The sequence below is a fragment of the Lepidochelys kempii genome, chromosome 22, assembly GCF_965140265.1.
Source record: "Lepidochelys kempii isolate rLepKem1 chromosome 22, rLepKem1.hap2, whole genome shotgun sequence".
In the NCBI taxonomy this organism is placed as follows: domain Eukaryota; kingdom Metazoa; phylum Chordata; order Testudines; family Cheloniidae; genus Lepidochelys; species Lepidochelys kempii.
This window is the reverse complement of record NC_133277.1, coordinates 14,288,711-14,311,345: the sequence shown is the minus strand read 5'-3', so window position 1 is coordinate 14,311,345 and position 22,635 is coordinate 14,288,711. Positions and strand designations below refer to the sequence as shown.

At 43.2% G+C, this 22,635-nt stretch overlaps 1 protein-coding gene across 14 annotated transcripts in view; it reads right to left on the bottom strand.

Annotated features, from left to right (window-relative positions):
* The window catches only part of SIK2 (salt inducible kinase 2), a 115,626-nt gene extending 98,623 nt beyond the window's left edge, over nt 1–17,003 (bottom strand). For 2 of the 14 annotated variants that reach the window (XM_073321217.1, XM_073321205.1), the window contains exons 1-3: nt 16,727–17,003; nt 10,650–10,688; nt 4,850–4,966 (exon numbers count right to left, since the gene is read on the bottom strand). In XM_073321217.1, the coding sequence (XP_073177318.1) occupies nt 4,850–4,966; nt 10,650–10,688; nt 16,727–16,876 (306 nt within the window). In that variant the 5' untranslated portion in view covers nt 16,877–17,003. The other 12 variants (XM_073321201.1, XM_073321207.1, XM_073321211.1 and 9 more) reach the window with 11 other exon arrangements.
* Between the last annotated feature and the right edge of the window lie 5,632 nt (nt 17,004–22,635).

The following is a 22,635-nucleotide window of genomic DNA, read 5'->3' as shown; positions in this document are numbered from 1 at the left end:
TCCAAAGTCTTCTCCAGTTTCTCGATTGCCTCTTCCAGGGATTTAGAGAGTCAAGGTACTGAAGGTGATGGAGAATGCCTTGACTTCTCCCTGTGTGGACTGGGAGGCTTAGGGTAGTGTTGGCGGCACGCTGCCCATGGGTCCCAGTAGGGATACTGTGGTGGGAATGATATTGGTGGCAGCATCCAGGGGCGTCTGTACCATCCTTGAGTTGCAGGTCTTCGGTGGTACTGATGTTGTTCTAGTGGACCCGGTCTGGTGTGTGTCTGTATAGGTGAAGAGCAATGGGAGGAGTAGATTTTTCCTTCCTCATTATCATCCTCATCACTGGATAAAGGAGGAGCTGATCAGGTTCACATAGTGAGTTGGCATGGTACCAAGCGTGCTGGAATAATGTCGGTACTGAGGAGTGGAGATTCCGGTGTTGACGAGACTAAAAGGTCTTTATGTTGGAGAAACTGCTGTGGTACGGAGAGCATCAGTTCTGAGCAGGGTGCTGTCAGTGGTATTGATACCTTTACTGCGGTCGTCAGTGCCGAGGGTTGTGCACTGTGGATGACACCATAGATTGTAGCGCTGCCAAGCTGCTCAGTGCTGCTGCCGCATGTTTGAGCGGCTCTGGTGGTACCGAGGCAGGGATTGTAGGTTTTCCTTTTGTGCCTTTGACTGAACCCAACTGCTTAGGGTCTTTGGCTTGCACAGTACGGGATGGTTCCACTGCCTCAGAGGTAGGTGGTCTTGGTGCAGTCAGTACCAAAGGGGTCTGAAAGGTCAGGGAACTACTGGTCCTATAAGGTAACCATCCTGTCTTCTTCAAATCTGTGTCCATATGATCCCACTCTAGGTAACTGATAAGCACTGTCTCATCTAGAAGGTGGGATTGAGAAGTCCTGGCAACCGCTAAATAAAGTGACTGTAACACTGTTCTATCAAATTTGGTGTAGCTGATGTAGACTGACCAATTACTGAGGAAAGTGATGGTCTCTTCTGAGATAATCTTGGCTTCTTATTGGGTGAGTACACAGAAGACTGTTGCCAAAGGTAGGTGGGCATCCTCTGTCTGGACTGTCTTTGGTATCTAAAGAGCTTGAGGTTTAGGGCTGAAGTGTAGAGGCAAACAGGTCATCACCCTCCTAATTTGAACAGAGAAACATGATCTTACATCTAGGATGAAGGAACATCATATCTGCAGAGTGGGGGAGTGCATCCTGGAGAGAAGAGACTCTCTCCTAAAAAAAATTAAGGCACTGTAGTGGACAGATAACACAAAATGAGCTCCCAGTGTGGCAATATAGCAAAAAAGGGCTAATGTGAACTTTGGATGTATAAATAGAAGAGCAGTGAGGTGATTTTACCTAGGTATACGGCATTGGAGAGACTGATACTGGAATACTGCATCCAGTGGCCTCATTTTAAAAATGATGCTGAAAAGTTTGACAAGGTGCGGAAAAGAGTCAGAAATTTCTCCCAAAGGCAGTGCTGATCTTTGCGCCGATTTTTGTATTGTGAGTTTGGAGATGTGCATCAGGGCCAAGTGTAGTGTAGTCAGTGCTGAGCATCACTTGCCCCGATTGAATGAACAAGCTTAGCACTCCGCTGCTGAGAGGAGGGCAAGGGTTTGAGTCTCTCCTTGTGGGACGAGGGGGATCAGTACAGGCAGCAGTGTCTATCCAGGTGTTCAGATCTCACTTGCCTTGGTGAGGACGCAGTACTGATTCTCAGTGCTGGGGTAGGAAGTTGGCACCAAGATAGTCTTCGCTGGTTCCTGATCTTTGCCTGATGTGCTGTGGATTTTTGCCAATAGTGAACTTGGATGTTGCGTGCCAGATTGCAGGAGCATTGGCTGACTGGAACTTAGAGACCAGATCAATCTGGGATGTCAAACTTCGCTCTTCGGGCTCTTAAGTCCCTCTCATTGATTGTCTGAGTTAATATAAATTCTTCTGAGAGTCTCTGGACTTAGTTGTTGAGATGGAAAAGGAACGGCATACCGAGCAGCAGTCTAACACATGGTTCTCCCTGAGATGACAAACACAGCAGCTGCGGCCATCTATGAGTGAAATGAGTGTCACAGAACTGCCACAGTTTGAATCATGTGGGTTTTGAATCTGCCAGTTTAGGTCTGGATACCAGGTAAAAATAAGAGAGGAAAAAATTTAACTTTAAATTTTTCTTTTTTTTTTTGGGCAGGGTGGTGTGTGTTAATACAGAAAAATTTTAAAAGGAGGAATTTGAAGAGAATTAACTAATTTACAAGAGAAAATTCTGCTAAAAGGAAGGGGGTGGACACCACTTGTTTTGTCTCACTGCCATGGGCAGTAAGAGGAACTGAGAGTTGCAGCCACTTTTAGGCTGAAGGCACGCACTAAGGCATGCACAGCACACCTGTGGCCCAATGAACACCACTAGCTAAAGATTCTACTCTCATGCACGAGGCCCAGGTGGGCACCTACACGGAGATTGACATGAACAAATACTGGAAGAAATGTAACCTACTGTAGGACAGCAACTGTACATGAACAGCTCAATTCAACTGTTAAACTGCCAAACTGGCACGCTCAGACATTGTCTCTCTGCCATTGCATTATGCCCCCCCCGCCACACACACACTGTGCTAGCTCTTTTCATAGTCAAAGCATTTGTACTGAAAATGCCAGGCTTAAAAAACAAAAATTACCAGATACTGGCTCAAAGACTAAAAACTACATTGTGCTTTCACAGTCTGACCTGTGTGAAGGGCAGTGTACAGCTACATATCTCCAGGAGCAGTGGAGGGAAGGAATCATGCCTCCAAGCAGGGAGTTATAAGCTAGTGGCCCATGACAATATCACACCAAAATGCTCTGTACCATATTTCTCTTTTTGAACATATCCTCATAATTACCCCTCCCTCTTACCCAGCCCTTGAACTCTCACCCATGCACACACATGTAGGTGTAGACATATTATATTCTTGAGAGCCAGAGGATCAAATCTACTAAATGATGACCTGTAAGAAAAATGCCCCCCTCACCTGCACACACTATTCAGAGGCAATGCCAGGTCAGAAGCCAACCCCTCGAAACATCACATGAGGGAAGAAGAGGGTGCTGAGATTCCTACCACAATGTGTTATCCCTAGACCCTATTTGGGGGATCCAGATTTCAAATTTGGCCTCTAGCTGGTAGGCATCTGAAAAGGTTGAGGACCCATTCTCTTGCTGTTCCCCCTCCCATCCCAGAGCTTCCTCGAGCTTTTGGGTTGCTGATGAGAGGACGGGTTGTGTAGAATTTCTCTACTACTATACTCCTGCCTTGTCCTCCACTTTTGAGTTCACCTCCCTTGTCAATAGTTCCAGTACTGCCCCTGCTCAAAGCAGAAAACATCTGGATGCCAATAAGACAAGCTGGCATTATAAGTCATTAATCATTTCATACAGATTTTGATTCAGCATCAGTGGGAAATGTGTGTGGCATGCCTGATTAGATCAGAAGGACTAACTATTGAATGCCTTGAAATTCTTTATACAATATATTGGGTTCTGATGCCAGCCTCAGTCTTCAGCAGGACTGATACACAACACCGTCCTGACATCGGAAAAGACTCAGCAGCATCTCTACGCTTCAGACTTCAAGGAAGTGTGTGCAATGAAGAACAAACCAAGAAACTTCTGAAAATGAACTCCCTCTACCTCATCTTTTTGTGCCAAAGACCGTTAAATCATCAAGACACAATAAGACAAGGAAAGGGCAGTTTCACCTTTAACTCTGAACCCACCCAGCTGTATTGCAAACTGCATACATCGACTGAAAACAGTCAGCAGATACAAAGATTCAGTTCAGAATTACACAAATAGGTTTACGGACAAATTCTATAGGTGGATCTGCAGCATCATGGCCTACTGTGTGTATACAGATTTATTCATGACTTAGGAAAAATGAAAATCCATATAATCATTTGCCCTGCATCTTGTGTACTTGCTTACACCCACACAGACAGGCAAGGCAGCATTCTGCAGTGATGTAAATGACCATACAACAATGAACTGGGACCTGGATTTTTAGGGGAACTGGGCAGTTCAAAGAATTGGGTTTAAGAATCTCCCACTTACAGGTGGTTGGTTTGAACTGAAAGCTACCACTTATTGGAAGGTTGGTAACTTCTCTGAAAGGAGACTGGTGGGTTCAGTCCAAATCCCCGTGGACAAGACTTTATAAGATTACCAACAAGGGTGCCAAATGTTATGTCAGTGGGTTGTCTCAGCAGAAAAACCAAGAAACAACAAAAAGAAAAGGAGTACTTGTGGCACCTTAGCGATGAAGTGAGCTGTAGCTCACGAAAGCTTATGCTCAAATAAATTGGTTAGTCTCTAAGGTGCCACAAGTCCTCCTTTTCTTCTTGCGAATACAGACTAACACAGCTGTTACTCTGAAACATGAAAAAACAATGGTCACTCTCAGTTTAGGCACATAGGCAAAGTAATGTGAAGGAAACTTGCACTGCTGCTGCTCATACTGTACCTGCTCTGTGAATAAATAGGAGGCTCAGTCTCCAGGTATCTTAGTCTAGCACCTCTCACCAGCACTAAATCACCCAGTTTTTTTAAAAATTAGATCTCAGGCACCTCTGGAGTTCTTCTGTGTGACGCAGACATGTATGCTAACCACAGAATGAATTAGGCCAATATGCTGCTGTGCACGCACAAAGATTAAAAACACACCCAAAACAACTCCACCACATAAAAGCTGAATGTATACTGTGAACCAGCAGCCCATAAAATGTCACTGATGTAGAGGATTAGACATCCATAAACATTTTACACTAGAACACATGGGGGGGAGGGGAAAAGCAAGAGGATTATAACTGTACCTGGTAGAGTTTTATTACGTGCGGGTGGTCAAGCATTTTCATTATCTGCACTTCTCGATAGATCTTTTCCAGGTTCACTGCATCGAGCTGAGATTTGTCAATTATTTTTATTGCCACCTGTAGCAAAAGAACAAAAAAAAATTTCTCTCTTTAAATCAATTTTCCAGTCTTGTCTACCCCTGCTTGTTAACAGGACCCCAAATTCCTATAACTCTGGGTCATTTTTTTATTTAAAAAATATACCTGCTATATCTTAGAATTTGATAATTCAATTATAAAAACTAAGGCACATAAGATATCACGTTGTTGATCTAGGAACTCAACTGCTGACCAAAATCTCTTTAGCATTGTGGAAGGGTGCAGACAGTACCAGCAGGGGCTTAGACAGAGGAGCAGAGACCTCAAGTGCTGCTTAATTTGTGCATGTGAGCAAGTGGACTGAAGTAATAAATGGAGAAACCGCAGCCTAATGCCTGGGAACCAGAAGCAGTATTGAGGGATCAAACAGCTTGACAGACTTCTTGCAGCAGCACCATGTCACTGTCTGGCACAATGCAATGATAAGTTCTCAAACAAAAACTAGTCAGTATTTTTTCATTTGCAAAATACATGAGTAAAACCTTCAATTACAGCTTGCTTTGCTACCCCAGAGTCTGATCCTGCAAACACTTATGCACATGCTTAATTCCATACACATAAGTAGTTCCAGGCAGCCAGGATTTCACCCACAAAATTTTAAATAAAGTTTTGAACTCAAGTTCTTGACTCAGCACATGCAATCAAAACATACTTAGCTAATGCAATTCGGATTGTTAAGGACTTTTATTTCACTGTGATTAATGTCCTAGATATAAGGATGTCTGTAACTACCCTGTTGAGAAAGTGTAAAATCTCTGCAAGGAAACTCATGTCAGTTACACAGAGCAAACTGAGTCCATGTTGTTTAGAAGCTAGTTTGGGGTCCTACAGACCTCATTCCCAGTCAATACTGGAGAACTGAGTTACATAGAACTATACTTAAGGGATTCCCAATTTCACCAAAAAAGGAAACAAAACGTTAGGCGCTATAAAGAACGCAAGAGAAAATACTGAGAATATTAAAGAGACCAATAGTATGTCTCACCTTGAATATCATGTTAAAAGTGTAAAAATAGGCAACAAAAATCAGAGCCATTGAAAGACTTCCATAGGAAAAGAGAATCAAAAGATCGGGCTCATTTCAATAAGAGAATATAGGAAAGTTTATAAAAGAGTGATTGGTACAGGAAAGGTACATCACTCCTGATATTTAATGTCTTCAACAGGACTGGACCTACAACTATAGATGCATTTCCCAAGAACCAGGACTCTTACCTATCAAGAATGGCTAGCAAGCACAAGAGATACATAGGTCCTCAAAGATATGTAGGCACCTAACTTGCATTTATTTCAATACACAGGAGGTGGACCTTATTACCTGAATAAGAATGATAAAGGGCATCACTGTATTAAGAACTAATTACTAAACTCACTTGGCTTTCCTCTCAATAAACCTCTTCATATACAGATACCTGCCCACCCCACCCCTTAACAGACAAAACATAAATAATTATATAATACTTAGTCCTGCCATGAATGCAGAGGACTGGACTAGATGACCTCTAGAGGTCCCCTCCAGTCCTATCATTCTATGAATGAGTAAAGGAATTCATCCTACTGATTGGGAAGGGGGAGAGAGAGAGAGAGAGAGAGAGAAGTATATTTAAAATCTTGGACTGTGATGGGGGTCACATAAGTACCCACATAGAAAGCAACAGGGTAAAACACGAGCACCTGAATTCTATTTCTCATAGTACAAGTACAACATGCACTTAAATTGATAAATTTAACAAACAGAGTAATAATTTGAGCCCAAGACCTTAGTATAATTTTAAAAAGAGCATTTACATGAATGATGTAGCATCAATAGTTGCTAGATAGGATAAAAGATATACTGGGAATATAAACACATGATCTAACATGTGGTACTAACTAGCCACCATTGGAGACATGATACTCCCTGAATCCCTCCTGTTTATCTCCACATCAAATTCAAGTTCATCTCACCTTGATAGCCTTTTACAACTCTATCCTGCTCTAGTATCTGCACTTGTATCTTGCTGCATTACCTCACAAACAAAGCCAGCCTTGACTGCCTGTTTGTCCACTTCTTCCACGTTAATCTTCATGCATGGAACACTCATTCTGAACTATTCCATAATGCCTCTAAGATGCTCCTTCACATCCCTCCTCAAGACCCATTTCTACTGTGATGTCTATGGAAAACAATCACAAGGGCGGTCTTTTTGATTTGTTCGTAAAGCGCCTAGCACAAGGGGATCCCGGTCCATGACTGGGCTCCTACGTGCTACCGTAATACAAGTAATAAATACTGCCACCACCACCACCACCACCAGACAATGGCTAGGAAGATGGCTAGTGGGGAATCTCTATTTGACTGATTTGTAACTCAGAATTAAAAACAACCCTAAAGGATGCAGAACTATCTAAATAAGAACATAACTAGTCTATGTAACCACGTTTCTATTTACCTTCATTCTCCTCCTACCACTCCTTCTGATGACTTATTACACCCATTTGTTGCAACTTGTCTTAAATTAGGCACTAATTTAATCTCCTTGCCTTCAAGCAAAAAGTAGATAGATGAAAGGAATATGTATGCATTTCACTTGATTAGAACTACCCAAATACCCAAAGTTAACCACCCATGTAAGTCTTTGCCAGATCAGGGCCTAAGTTACTGTCTGTGTTACTTCTTGTTCATACACTCTGTAGTTCACTTCCTGGTCACATATAAAAGCAGAGTTGTAAGCAAATTCCTTTTTTTGGTGTGAACATATAAAAGGTATGAATAAACTAGGATGTAAACAAGAATTCAGTCTGTTAAAAAAAATTAAGACTCCTCCCTCCCCAATTTCTGTTTACTGCTAATAAAACAGATTTGTGAACAAGTTTACGGAGGCACAATTTCATCAACCTATAAAACAAGTTTCCTAAAAAATTATAATAACCAAAACAGACACTAAAAATAGAAACAAAAATCCTTAAATACACCTTAGGAAATATCTGCTTAAACAAGTTATTCCTTGTGTGTCAAATTTCCCCACTTTCTCTCATTTACTTTATAGTAGCTCACTGAAAAAGCAATATCAAGCAGACACTGGAATTGGCCTGTTATATTTTCTTAACTATAAACAGGGCAGGTGTGCTCTGGGTGGTGCCCTATTTCTATCACCACTCAGCTTCCTCCCTCAATAAAAAGAATAGAAACCACTACCTTTAAAAGTTACCCAAAATCTATAGGGTAATCCCTACCCCAACCTGGTACCTCACTTTATCCAGATTCTGTCAGAATAATGGATCGCCTATTTTAGGTAAGCAAAGAGGATTTATATTCCAGTTCATTAGAGAAGTAGAATCCAAGTGTACTCACTCACCAGACAAGCCTAATTCAAGAAACCAACCACCTTCTCTCAATTGTTTGTATGATCAATTTTTAAGTTTCCCATTACTTACATTAATAGCCTAATCTCTCCAGACCTCCCTGTACATGGTATCTTACACATCTTAAGTCTTGCCTCTTACTTCATTTATCCACACTAACCCCTTGCTCTAACTCTGTTCCTTAGTAGATGCACAGACTGCAGAAGCTTTATCCATAGAGAAATTGCTGAGCACTTTCCATTTCCTCTCTGTTCTTTCCTTTCATTATTCTAACCCGTTTGCTTTTGCCTTACACTTGAACCACTGCACACTTTTTCCTCGTTCTCTCCCTCTACCCCTTTATGAAGCTCCCTTTAATCATAACTAAAATAACTTTCTCTTATTGCTTGCCTGCATCTTGTGTGCGACAAGACTAATGTACAGAGGCTGACAGGAGCTAAGTTGTGTAGGGATTCAAAGAGGAGAGCGCTTATGTCTGATATGAAAGGTGAGGGAAAGCCAGTAAAGGGTGCTGTAGTGGAGCACAGTCAGAGTGATGACGCACACTAAGTATCCGTGGCAGCATTCTGGACAACCTGAAGGAGGAAGCAGCAAAACTCTTCCTTCCTAGCCTCTTCCTTCATCTTTTTCAGTTCATACAAAATGCTGTCACTCTCTTTAATATACACTTTTTTATTTTGGATTTCCATTCCTCCCCTTCCCCAGGAAAAAAAAAATCTAGCATTTATATGGCTTGCAATTACAAGTTCCTGCAGTGAAGTGTGTAAGCTCCTCGAATTGAAAAAGTGAACTTAAAGTATACAAGCTTTGCTGTTTTTTCTAACAGAGTTTGGCATTTCCACAATTTGCTCCTGTATTTGAATACAGAATCTCTACAGAGATTGTAAAACACCAAAGGAACATAAATATTTCAATGAAGAATGTTTCTGCTTTCAAGTCTATCGATAAAAATTTCCTATGTTGACAACTTTCTCCATGGATGTTAGGCAGTTACTAGCTCCCAAGGTTAGCAAAAGTGCATGCCCAAAACAAAGTTTTTAAAAGATACAATTCAGCTGAGTTGTCTTGCAAACCATCAAGGACCTATTCCTCAGTCAGACCTAGCTAAAGAAAGAAAGAAAAAAATAAAACAGATGAGTTGTGAGAGAGTAAATAGGGTCTTCATTTACCTGTAATCTCAGTTAATCTATACCAGATGCTTCTGTTATTTTTCAACAGTAAATGTATAATTATAGTTTTACCATCTTTGAGACTCAAGTTATTTAAAAAAGTACTTAAAATTGAAAAGGCGTTTTCCACATTTACTTAGTAAAGTCCCTTCTGGCATTGGAACTAACTAAAGAACAAAAATAATCTCTGGGACCAACCATGGGGAGTTTCATCCCCGAAGGAGACTCTTCAGAAAACTGAGCATGTAAAAAGCAAGTGGCAGAATGACTCCTGCTGTAACATTTATTATAGTTTAATGTTAAATTAATGTGCTTTCTTTGTGGCTTTCTACCACTTCCTCCTTTTCCAAATGTTCCCCATTGAGAGGACATGCTACAGATGTTTTAAAATCTCCTAATACAACACAACCTGTCTACATTTAGAAGACGGTGAAAAGACTGTGAAAATAATTCCTTCATTTGAAGGTCAGGAAGCCAGAGAGCTCCAAGAAATTCAGTCCTCAGGTCAAATGTTTCAGTGCAAATCCCAAGAAAATCTGTTTTAATGGCTTCCAAATAACATTAGCCTTCTCATACTAAAAATCAGTCTCTCAGATTCTAAAGAAAAAGGTATTTGTATTAGAGACCAGCATGCTACACAATCTCATTAAAGAGAGTCTATTGTACTAGAGTTCTACATTTCCCACACTATCAAATAGCTGTTTATTGCAAAAATTCTATTACTATCAATTAACATTATTGCTCTAAGAACCCTGCACTTACAGCTATGTAACTTGCAAATCCTTTGTCACATTTAGTTTTCATGCAGCGTATTCAGGTACAGTAGTGTGTCAAAGAACCTGACAAGCCAACACTTCCTGTGAAGTCTGAAAATGTCTTTATAAAAGCCTTATCGCATTAAGAGCAAGAATGTTCTTTTAATGTCATCAAGCCTTGAACTTACACAGCTGAACTTGTTTCAGTTTAATCACAAGTGACATGATCCAAACAAGTTAGGAAAGAATCAATTTTGGTCACTTAAAATGTAATACTGTACTTGGTAGCCTTACAACTTTCCTTGGCTAGATTTTCATTTACAAAGGCCTAACTTTGTGTTTAAAAATGCAATTACATTCTTTACAATTAGAATAATGGGCAAGTTACTCAGCTGTATTAGGTGAACTCTGGTATAAAGCTGAATGGGCAGTCTGCAAAACAAAAAGACCCTGAATTAGCATCCAAACCCTCCTCCTTCCTGTGGTTTAGTTATTATTACTAACAAAAAAAGATGAACTTCACTTTTAGTTTTCTTCTTACCATTGGTTTTCCCTAGGGTTTCCCTCCAGGACCTCCTCTACTCTAATGCTCTCTCTTTCCAGAGAATCCCTTAGTATCTTCCTTTCCATTCTAGATGGAGTTAAAAAGCTGCCCCCACAAAATGAGTTAAGCAAACTTCAGCAGCTTTATACAGTGTTCTATCACCTGCTGTGATGGTAGGTCAACAGATGAACTCTGCCATCCTGTTAAATATCCATGAACACATTCTTGCTTCAGTCAAATGTTTAAAAAAATCAAGATTTTCGGTGTACAGATCACTCAACATGAGAATTGCCACACTGCCTCTTTGATTTAAAATGTAATTATACGAGTGTAAATGTTTTTTATTTAGCTACATGCTAGTTCATTCTTTTGAATTTCTGAAATAATCCCATGTGTGGTACTCTTGCTGACTACGAATAGCTGTGTATCAGCAACACAAAAAGCATTTATATCAAATAATGCAGACCAATAAATATTAAAGGCTTCTTATTTCTAGCTCATCCAGAGACTTTATAAAAACACTCATGATAATGAACAGAATAAAACGTAATGGGTACTCTCTTGCTATAGTTAAGTGCTAGCAGTTTTTCTGAAACAAAGATGCAGTAAGAGGTGCTGCTAATTACAGAAATATTTTATTGTCTATTCTCTAATACAGGTTGAGGTTTTATATTAGGATTGACGTAATATATGCATAAATATTTTCTTAATCTGAAATGGAGAAATATAGACATCTGGCTTCTCTGTTTCAAATGTTTAAAGGTATATTAGATACCTCAGCCTTTTTTGAATCCTGAATTTTTTTGCCCTTTGTTGGATCTGAAGGGCAAAAAAATCACGAAAATACTATGCAACTACTCATAAATGTGAAGTTGCACTTAGCACTGAGTTCATTTTTATCAGCAATCTTGTGTCTTGAGTAGAACAAAACATGGGTCAAATCCTATTTAGTTCAAATTGAATGCTGCTTCTGACTGCAGCAAAGATTTCAATTTTACATTTTTGCACCGAAACTGTTGAACTATGAAATCTTTTTCAGTGAAACTGAAAATACAGCTCACTAGCAATCACTAACATCTTTCAGAAATGTCATAACATAGCACGGATCTTTCCAGTATACCATGTAAAGGTTTGCTTGGTGCATGACTGAATTCTCATTTCTCTAGCATGGTCAACCTCTGTGTATGGTAACACATGCCACCACCCACAGCACACACCAAATTAAGGACAATTATTCAAGTCACATGATTCTAGCATACTCCTACAGTTAGGTTGCAAATCACTGTGTATTTAACACACCTCTCCCCACTACCACACACAACTTTCATGATTAAGAGTAATAAATGCTTTAGATCAGCTTAAAGGTGACCTGAAAAGGAGGGTGGAGGGGGGGAAATGGTCTTACCCCCCCCCAACACACACACTTTTAAGATGCATAAAAGCCTAAAACCTATTTGAAATCGTCCCTGGTTTTTTTTAACCTTCAAAATCTCAGGAATATTAAGTCTTTCCTTCTCCCCCCACCCCCCTCCCTTTTTTTTTTGGCTAAAGGACTAGAGAATTGGAGTGGGAGCCTTCTCTGCTTCTCTGCCTTCAACTGAAGGGGCAGGGAACTGAAACTGTGAGACTTCTAAATTTAAACAGATATCAAACAAAAAAGTGTGTCTGACTAATAATCCTTACTTTAAATTTTTCAAGCTTAATTTAATTTCTGCTTAGTTTTGATGCTACCCTCGTAGTCGTCCTGTCATCCAGAAAAAAGACAAAAACTTCTAATGAAAGGGAAATGCTGAATATCCTTCAGACCTATAAGACACAAAGCAAAAAAGGCACAAATCCAGATTTTCTCTTTTGCAGCTGCCATTTAGGTTGCACAGGTCAACTTAAAACCTTAGGCCCTGTCTAGGTTAGAGAAATTTGCACGAGTGCAATTACCCTGATGCAAGCTCCCTATGTAGACACACTGTAATAGCATAAAACATGGCTTACTCCGATCTGGAATACATCATGCTGGTGCAAGCCCCATAGAAACAATGGAGTGCTTCTACATCATGGGTTTGCTCCAACATAGCTACATCAGTATTAGCTTCCCTTAAATCCGTTTGTGCTAAACCAATTTGTGGGTCACAACAAGGGGGGAGGGCTGTTGTGTTTTAAACTAGTGCACTTATGAGTATGTATCATGCATACACACACTTGATCAGCCAATGGTTCATCTAGTTCAGGATCCAATACGCTGGATCAGCCAACCATTCATCTAGTTCAATATTCTGCCTTCTAAAGAAGCCTCTTTGGAGGAAAATACAACCACATGTAATGGACAATTAGGCAATAACATGCCTATAGGAGAAGGTTTTCCAAGTTCAAGCAGTTGGTGGCCGACATGTCTCGAACCATGAGGACCGATTAGTAAAAACTGTTTAAGATAGTTCGTGGAGCGATAGCTTATATCAATACGTAGGTGACTAACGATTTGAGTTTTATGTTTAATGCCCTATATCTTGTAGGAAAGAATGCCACAGGTTGATGATGTATTTGAATATTTCTTTTATCTGTAAGTTTATTACTTTTATAATTCCATAGGGTGTCCCTCTTATATTATGAGGCAGTGAGCAGCAGATTCAGGCTGATGTTCTCTACCATTCATGCTTATACCTCATGTCACTACTTACCTCCTAAAACTAAGCAGTCCTAATCTTTCTGGGCTTCCCTTATGACTCTTTCAATGCTTCTAATTATTTTTGTTGCTGTCTCCTATTTTTCCTATGTCCTCCTGAACATAATTTCTTCTCCTGTGTCCATATTCATGAACATAAACCTAATTCTCTGATCACAGGATATTTCTGTGATACAACAAACATGTACTGCATGCAAGAACCTATCAAAAATACAGCTGCCTCCTCTGAAGCATCTAGTACTGACTGATCTTAAAGGCGCATTACAGGACTATATCAACCATGGTTGAGAATACCTAACAATTCCTACATTTCTATTAACTTTCACATTTCTTCACTTGAGTACTCAAATGCAACATTAAGGTTGCAGTTATATGATTTCACACTCAATTTAGAACTAGTTTGCCATACTCCACCTTCTGGACTATGTTTTCTTCTTATGTACACATTCTGTTTCACTCTGATTTCACCTTTAACTATATTAGATTAATTTCATGACAAGAAACTTTAAGATCTGCATCATTTCATTACAATTCCACTACATAACTAAGCAGAGTTGGTGGAACCCACACTGGTCTGATTCTGAACCATTTACAGTAATGGTACTTGGTCAGAACGCAAGTTCTCTTTACCATTAGTGAAAGTTAATAGGGTCCCTCTCCCTTGCAACCCAGCTAGCCACTCCTACTGACTGACCCAACAATGAAGTTCTACCTAATCCTATGTTTATAAATTTCTTGTTGTGGAAATAACTGGAAATGCAAAAACAAACAAACAAACAAATAAAGTGCACAAGATTCAACCACAAAACTTTGGAAAGGGAAAACCTGCTACAAAAATTATGGGGAAAATATGATATAGGTTTCATTTTAGCTTAATTTTAAAATATACCATGTGAAACAACGGTCATTCATAGTAAGTTCTCCCTGCCATTCACATTCCTGGAATCACTTCCATCTTGGCAGTAGCAATTCACAATGTGAGCTATAAAAACAACTTCCAGACTGAGCACAGCATACAAGGCCCTAACCAAGAAGAAAACCTAATCAATCAAATTTAAAATGTATTGATACTGACATTTAGTAAAGTTTTTAGAATGTACTTCTATTAATTTCAGCCATTTTTTGAAGCTGACAACTTTTACCAAACAGAATATTGCCAAGCTATTTAAACTCAAAGCGTAGATGATTTTAAATTTTCACAAAGCTCAACAGAGATCTAATTTTTGAATTACAATGAAAAGTTAAGATTGCCTCCGCAATGCCATTGAGACACGGTGCCTGAAGACCAGTAAGCAAACATTGCCTGGTGAAAAGAAAAGGAGTACTTGTGGCAACTTAGAGACTAAAATTTATTTCAGCATATTTCAAGAAATCCACTGAATGCATCCGATGAAGTGAGCTGTAGCTCACGAAAGCTTATGCTGAAATAAATTGGTTAGTCTCTAAGGTGCCACAAGTACTCCTTTTCTTTTTGCGGATACAGACTAACACTGCTGCGACTCTGAAAATTGCCTGGTGAGTGAAACATTAACACTATAATTGAACACTACTTAAAATTCTAATTTCCAAACTTGGATATTTAATAGTAGCAAGGAAAGGATTTAAAAATTATTTGAGTACCTTAATATATAATTTGAGAAGTGAGGCCATAACTTGATCAAATTTCCTTTAATACTTTGGATTGTCACAGAATCACAGTAATGTAGGGCTGGAAGAGACCTCAAGAGGTCAATAACATTCTTCAAAGTTGTGTGTGACCACTACTATGTGTCCTGCACTAATGTTAAAAGTAAAACTATAGTTAAAGTTAACAATTATAATTTTGCCTCCTGCCTATTGATACTTCTACCACTTAAGATCACTGTAAGTGAAAGATTACTGGTTTCAATTTCTTTACTTTGTGCTTTTGACATCATTTTGTTCAGTTTCCCTGTCTGTGTGGATCATTCACATCGCACCACAGAAAAAGGGTTTTTTTAACATAGGAAATATGATCAGATCATAAAAATTGACAAGTAACTTAAAACCAGGTACACTAACTGAAAGTACTTATGTTTTAAAAGTTATTAAGCGATGATATCCAAAGGTGCTTCTTCCATCAGATATTTAATATTTTAAAAATATGCCTAGCTACATTTTTACCCAAGTAGACTATAGTTGTTTAATTATAGATGATGCGTAAAATAATTATCCTTTTCTGAGACTGGTATTTAATTGATAACTTGGGTAACTTGCATTTCTGAAAAGATGACTGTTTTTAATTTAGTACCCAGACAAGCTAATTCAGGGGAATGGGGTATGAGGGAATCATCATTCTTCAAACTGAAGTACCAAAGCTGGCCCTACACCTGGAGATATTGAATAGATGACAAACCTGACAGCAGAACACAGAACAATTTAGCCTTTAGGGTGAAAACCTGCAGTGCTTAATTTGTGCCAGGGCTTGCTAGGGCAGAGTCCTGGCACCTCTAGGACCGGCACTTCAAAGCCCCGGCAACTCAGGGCTTGCCGCATGAGTTATGGAAGTAAATATAAATAAATAAATGAATGAAATCGCTCGAGCCAGGGCACCTAACTGTGGGAGCCCCGGCCCCTCGCTCCCGACAAATCAAGCGCTGCAGCCCCGTTCTGCGGTCGGTGGTGACCAAGTCACCCCGCCGGCAGTTTCTCGGGAAGGGGCTGTCCCTAACAGCCGCTTCCCGGCTCGCGCCGGTCTCGTTCCCAGCGCTGTACAGCCCCGGACCCCCCGAGCTCTGTTGGCCCCCTTGAAAAAAATATTCCCTCGCCTCCCTCGCCTCCTTACTGGCCAGGGCGCGGCCACGACTCACGGAATTCGCCCCCCGCGGCGCTCCCCCCCGGCTCTGCCCCGGGACAGCCCCGGCGGGAGCTCCCAGGGCCGGCCGGCCCCGCTCCCGCGCCGCGCGTCCTGAGGCCGGCTCCATCCCCGGCCCCGCCGCAGGGACCAAGGCAGCCGAGGGGAGGCTGCGGGCCGGCCGCGCCTGGGACAGCGGCCTTCGGACGGGGGGGGGGGGGGGGCGCACCTGGAGCCGCCCCCGGGGCAGCCCCTATGGGGGTCGGAACCAGCCGCCCGCGGGGCTGGGGGGCGGTACCAGGCCCTCGGGCCGGCAGCGGTGGCGGGGGGCGGGGCAGGGTCCGGCCCGGCCCCGCCTCCTTACGAGCCGGTCCCCGGTGGGGGGAGGAGGAGGGGGGGGCGCCGGTTCCCCCCCCCGCGCGGCCCGGCCGCCTCACCTCGCTGCGCGTGATCCGGTGCCGCCCCAGCTTCACCACGGCGAAGTTGCCCTTCCCCAGCGTGCCCTCGATGTCGTAGAACCCGACGCGGACGGGCCCGGGCCCGCGGGGCAGCAGCGGGGGGGGCCGCCGGGGCTCGGCCATTACCATGCTGGGCTCGGGGGGCGGTGGCGGCGGCGGCTCCGGCTCGGTCTGTCTGGGGCCGTGCGGAGCCCTGCAGCCGCGCCGCCCCGCCCCCCCGCGTCACCGCGCGCGTCAGCGAAGGCGGAGTCTCGCCATGGCAACCGTAGCCACCGCCACCGGATGAGCAACGGCCTCCTGGGGCTGTTCCCTGGGGGGCGCCCCCTCCCACCGGCAGCGGGGCTCCCCGCACAGCCGTCCCCGGCAGAGCGCCTCCTCCCCGCCGGGCTGGGGCTGGGAGAGACCAGTGCGGGGAGAGTGGGCGAACACTGTGCCCGGGGGGCCCGGCTTGGGGGGGGGGGGGCTACCTGCACGCCCCCCCTCGAAGATGGGGAGAGCGTCCCCCACAGCTTGATTCTCCCCCAGCTTCCCCACCCCCGAGTTGGGGGCAGGGAGACCCCCCCCCCAAGACCGGGTTAGCCTGACTGCCGGGCCTGTCGCCACCCCCTCTGCTGCTGTGCCCCCCCCTTGCACACAGCCCCAGTGCCACCCCCCCCCCCGGACAGCACTCCCCCGGGCTCCCAGTGCCCTGCCTCCCCGCCCCCCCCGGACAGCACTCCCCCGGGCTCCCAGTGCCCTGCCTTCCCCCCCCCCCCAACTGCACAGCACTCCCCCGGGCTCCCTCCCAGTGCCCTGCCTCCCCCCCCCCCCAACTGCACAGCACTCCCCCGGGCTCCCAGTGCCCTGCCTCCCCCCCCCCCCCAACTGCACAGCACTCCCCCGGGCTCCCAGTGCCCTGCCTTCCCCCCCCCCCAACTGCACAGCACTCCCCCGGGCTCCCAGTGCCCTGCCTCCCCCCCCCCCAACTGCACAGCACTCCCCTGGGCTCCCAAGCCCAGGTGCCCCATCCCCCTTAGCCTTCCCTCCATGGCTGTTGCCCATCTCTGCCCACACAAGGCCACACCAGCTCCTAGGGCTGCCCTGGCCCCTGCACCCCCTTCCTCAGGGCCACGGAACCAGCTGGGCACCTAAGTCCTGCCCCGCTCCTAGGGTGCGGCTGCCCAGGGTTCCCACCCTTTGCTCCGCCAGACCACAGATCCTGTACGTGCCCTAGGACTTGATCACACACCTTGGCCAGTGCTCAAACCCACCCAGGATTTCCCCTAAAGGGGGCCACCTCGGCCCAGGCAGATGGCACCAGGAGCTCTGATGCAGCCCCTGGCAGGCTACAGTTCCACGCAGCAGGACGGCAGCTTCCTGCCCTGGAGAGTCGAATGTTGGCCATGCTTGGCGGAGTCTCTGTGAAATATTGCCTAATAGTTGCTCGAGGTGCTCTATTCTACCAGGGAATTTGCCAAATACATTTTATATATTTTTGGTAGCAAAAGAATGGAGCTGCCTTTTTCCTACTTTTATCGATGCTAACCCTTACCATATCTGTCTGAAACAAATTATTCAGCAAGTTAGACAGAAAGCTTCATTTGCACAGCCCATCTTGTACAGCACAGGGTAACGTCAATTTTGGTTCAAATGCAGAGGCTTTTAAAATAAAACTTCAAAATAACGTTCCTGGGAAAACTGCAGCCAGGAGAACAGCCTTTCTGCAGATGGTTTTGCTACCCATGATTCACTTCTTGTTGTGCTTCAAACAAAGTGATCCAAATACTTTACACAAACACTTTTACAGTGTGTGATCTCAAACAAAATACTCAGGAATTATTCAGACAATTTCAGCAACTGTCCAAAAGTATCAAATGTGGAGCACATGTGCCCTCTAGTGGACCACTGTCCTATGTATAACTAGGGTCCTACCAAATTAAAGGTCCATTGTGGTCAATTTCAGGTATGAGGATTTTAAAAATTGTAAATTTCATGATTTCAGCTATTTAAATCTGAAATGTCACGGTGTTGTAATTGTAGGGCTCTGACCCAAAAAGGAGTTGGGGGGTGGGGGTGTCACAAGGTTATTGTAGGGAGATTGCGGGACTGCTACCCTTACTTCTGAGCTGCTGCCTGCAGAGCTGGGCCCTCACCCAGCAGCTGCCACTCTCCGGCCACCCAGCTCTGAAGGGAGCAGCACAGAAGTAAGGGTGGCTTGGTATGGTATTGCCACCCTTACTTCTGCACGGCTGCTGGCAGGGCGCTGACTTTAGAGCCAGGTGCCCAACCAACAGCCACCGCTCTCTAGCTGCCCAGCTCCGAAGTCAGGGCAGAAGTAAAGGTCACAATAACGTGACCTCCCCAAAAATAACCTTGTAACCCTCCTGCAACTCCCTTTTGGGTCAGGACCCCCAGTTTAGAAACACTGGTCTCCCTGTGATATCTGTATAATATAGGGTAAAAGCTCACAAAAGACCAGATTCAAGGGGGAAGGCCAGATTTAGCGGTCCGTGATACGTTTTACATGGCCATGAATTTGGTAGGGCCCTAATTATAACACCTAGGGTGATCTATTAAATATAAAGTGTCAAAGGAGATCTGACAGTTGTCTGTGCAAAAAGATAAAATTAGGTGCAGGTGAAGTCTGGCCAAAGGGATAATGCACTTGGTAGGCGCAGTAGTCCCACACTCATTTAATAGCTATTAACAGATTCAAGCAAGAAGACAATGAAGAAACTAAAAGCACCAACCTGTGAAGATAGAGTCAGAAGACAGGCACCTTTCCTGTACTTTGCAGAGCTGGCTGAATCTCTGTCTGAGGCAGGGCAGGGCAAGAATGTCTTAGCAACTGTCAAACAGACTGCTTCCTGTAAAAGCTCCATTGCTGTGGTCTTAGCAGGGTAACACTTAGAACTATTCTATCCCCATATTTCAGGTCTTGACACTGCTGCTCCAATGAAATCTTCACCTTCGCTACTGAACTCCTCTCCTAGAAATCAGACTATGGATGTTTCAAGGACTGATGGGCAGCCTGGGATAGGCTCCCCTAACTGATCATACTAGAACATTCACTTATTAGGTCACATGGGAGTGTTTCTGGAAAAGCTCTGGTGAGTACAGTAGTGCACTATATAGCCACAGCAGTGCCGTAGAGAGAAAAGTTAGTTCATTGCCACCAGGTTTTGTTGCTGACCTCCTCCAGCAGAAGTAATGCGGAACCACTTGGGAATTCTAAGCTCTGCCCTCGCAGCCTGAAGAAACCAAGTTATTTGTGGTCTCAAATCTGCCAAAAGTTGCAATAGTTTATGGTACACTGAGTCACAGTGGTGAAACAACAGCAAACTGAAATATTGTTAATATTTAAAATGGAGGATTAAACATGGACCTGCAGTTCTTCTGTTCTAATCCTAGTTCAGCCAATGAGTTATATAGCCTTGGGCAAGTTATATAACCCCTGTCCATCTTCCCGATCTGCAAGATGGGGACAAGGCACAGTGCCCAGGCAGTGAGGATTTATGGATGGTTAGGTGCTAAATTATCTATAGCCGAATTTGCTGGACAATATGGGATACAAAGCATTGGAACTGTATTTCTAAATTGTTAGGAAGTTATAGTGATAGATATACACTTCAGGGAGAAAGTTCTATGTGGGGAATTATTCCTAGCAAGAAGGCAACCTATGTGCCCTTCCCAAACTATAACAAAGTACTTGGGCTCCTGCCTCTACCTCAAGCCAAAGAGGAACAGAATTGGCCAGCTGGGTTAGAGGTGTCCACGTGTCCTATGTTCTGACAGTTGAGATAACACACCCTTTTCTCAACTGAATCACACTTTTACACAACTGAAAATGGTGACACCGAAGAACAAAATAGACATATTCTTTGCAATGAAACATGGTTACAAAAAAAGGCCAATGCAGTTTTGGGCTGTTTACAGGGAGAGACCCTGTCACAGGACAGGGAACTAATCATCCTCCACCAGGCCCTGACGCAACCATGTCTGAATCCTGGCATCATTGTATACTCTTCTAGGCACCACATTTCCAGAGAGCATGTCTTCAAAAAAAGGAAGAACTAAATATGTATAACTTGACTAAAGGGAAGGACATAACTCTACAATTAAAGGATGGAAATAACAATGGGGAAGGCATTTTTAGTGTGGCACAGCGGTGTATGTGTAGGAGTGAGTGGATGAAAGTAAAAGATGTTTTCCCCCTAATATTCAGTCTTATCAGAGCAATGTATTAGGCTATGGAACAGTCTCCTTCCAAAAGCAATGGAAGTGCAATTTCATGATGCTTAAAACAAGACTGAAATAAAGCTTTAGAAAATGTGCTGTATGAAACAATCTTGCATTGGCTCCTAGGAGATAGACTGGATGATTTAATGCATCCTTCCCGTCTAGCTTCTATAATCTAATAGTTCTTAACTTGGCTATTCTGTCCACATGAAATGTTTTGGAGCAGATTTTATTTATACATTTGTCTACTTTCATTAATCATACATGTAAAGGTGAGAGGGTTTTTCTGGTTTCATTTTCAGGTTCATAGGTGCCTGCCCTTTTCCAAAGGCCCAAAGGTGATCTCAAACTCTCCTGACTGCAAGAAATCATGTTTTTCAATAATAAGCTTTTGCCTCTATCCTACAAGAAGCAGCTATGAGGTGAGTGCATGTATATCACATCTGTTAAAAAGTTTCCTTGATGATGTTTATCTCTGATACAAGCACCTTTCCAGACTCAAAGCAGCCTCAAACTTGAAGGAATAGGGAACACTGGGTATTTCAGCACTTAAACATTTAACTTGTTCACACAACAATGGCATGAAAGACCTCCACAGATGAAGTGCCAGATAGGGGTTGACAAATTCAAGGAGACTTGTTCTTGTCAATACCTGTCATCGCCATATTCAACATTTTGATTTCAGAAAGAACACAGATCAAGTATTATTCAGTCCCATTACAGATGAAGAAGTGAACCTCAAGAGCTTTAACAGGCAAAACTTTTCCAAATTAGTTTACTAAAATTAACCATTTACAACCATATTTCAGCACCTAAATACCTGGCCTGACCTTCAGAGGTGTTGAACACGCATAGCTGACTTTCACTGACTTCAGCGAGAACTGCAGGTGGTCAGCGCCTCTAAGAAAAAACAATGAGGAGTCCTTGTGGCACCTTAGAGACTAACAAATTTATTTGGGCAGAAGCTTATTTGTTAGTCTCTAAGGTGCCACAAGGACTCCTCATTGTTTTTGCTCATACAGACTATCATGGCTACCACTCTGAAATCTAACAATAAGGGCACTCATTTAGTTACCGAAATGTGGATGTAAGAGGTTACACACCTAAGTCTGCATATTTTGCTTGAGCTTTTTGCTCTCATTTCTTGTTTTTCCAAGGACTCAAAGATGCTTATGGCCTGCCTAAAAACAGAACAGAAGGATTTGAAGATTTGAAGGATAAAAATGAATACACATATATAGCTGCTTACTAAAATGCACTAATTAATGTAATGAATCCCAGGAAGTTAGCCAGCAACAGTCAGTGGATACCCCTTTCCTAGTGCCAATCAGCAACTATTGCCTAGCATTATCCCCACTGATAACCAGCTGGCAGGTTATCATTTCCTTGGTAGGTAGTGGCCATTTTCTGGCAAGGATTGTTCTCCGGGGCTTGAACTTGCACCACTAAAGTCAACGGCAGACCACCAAATCCTGGTTGGTAGGCACTCTCCCAGACTGCCAGGTATCCAAGACAGGCCCTCTGTCTCTATCAACCCAACCTGTAATATTTATGAACAGACAGAAACAGCTATAGCAACTTACAAATATTTTACTGTTTGCAATGAATATGATGGGTGGCATACAGCTCCAGAGCTGGCTCCCTGAATGTTTATATTGGCAGAGTCAACT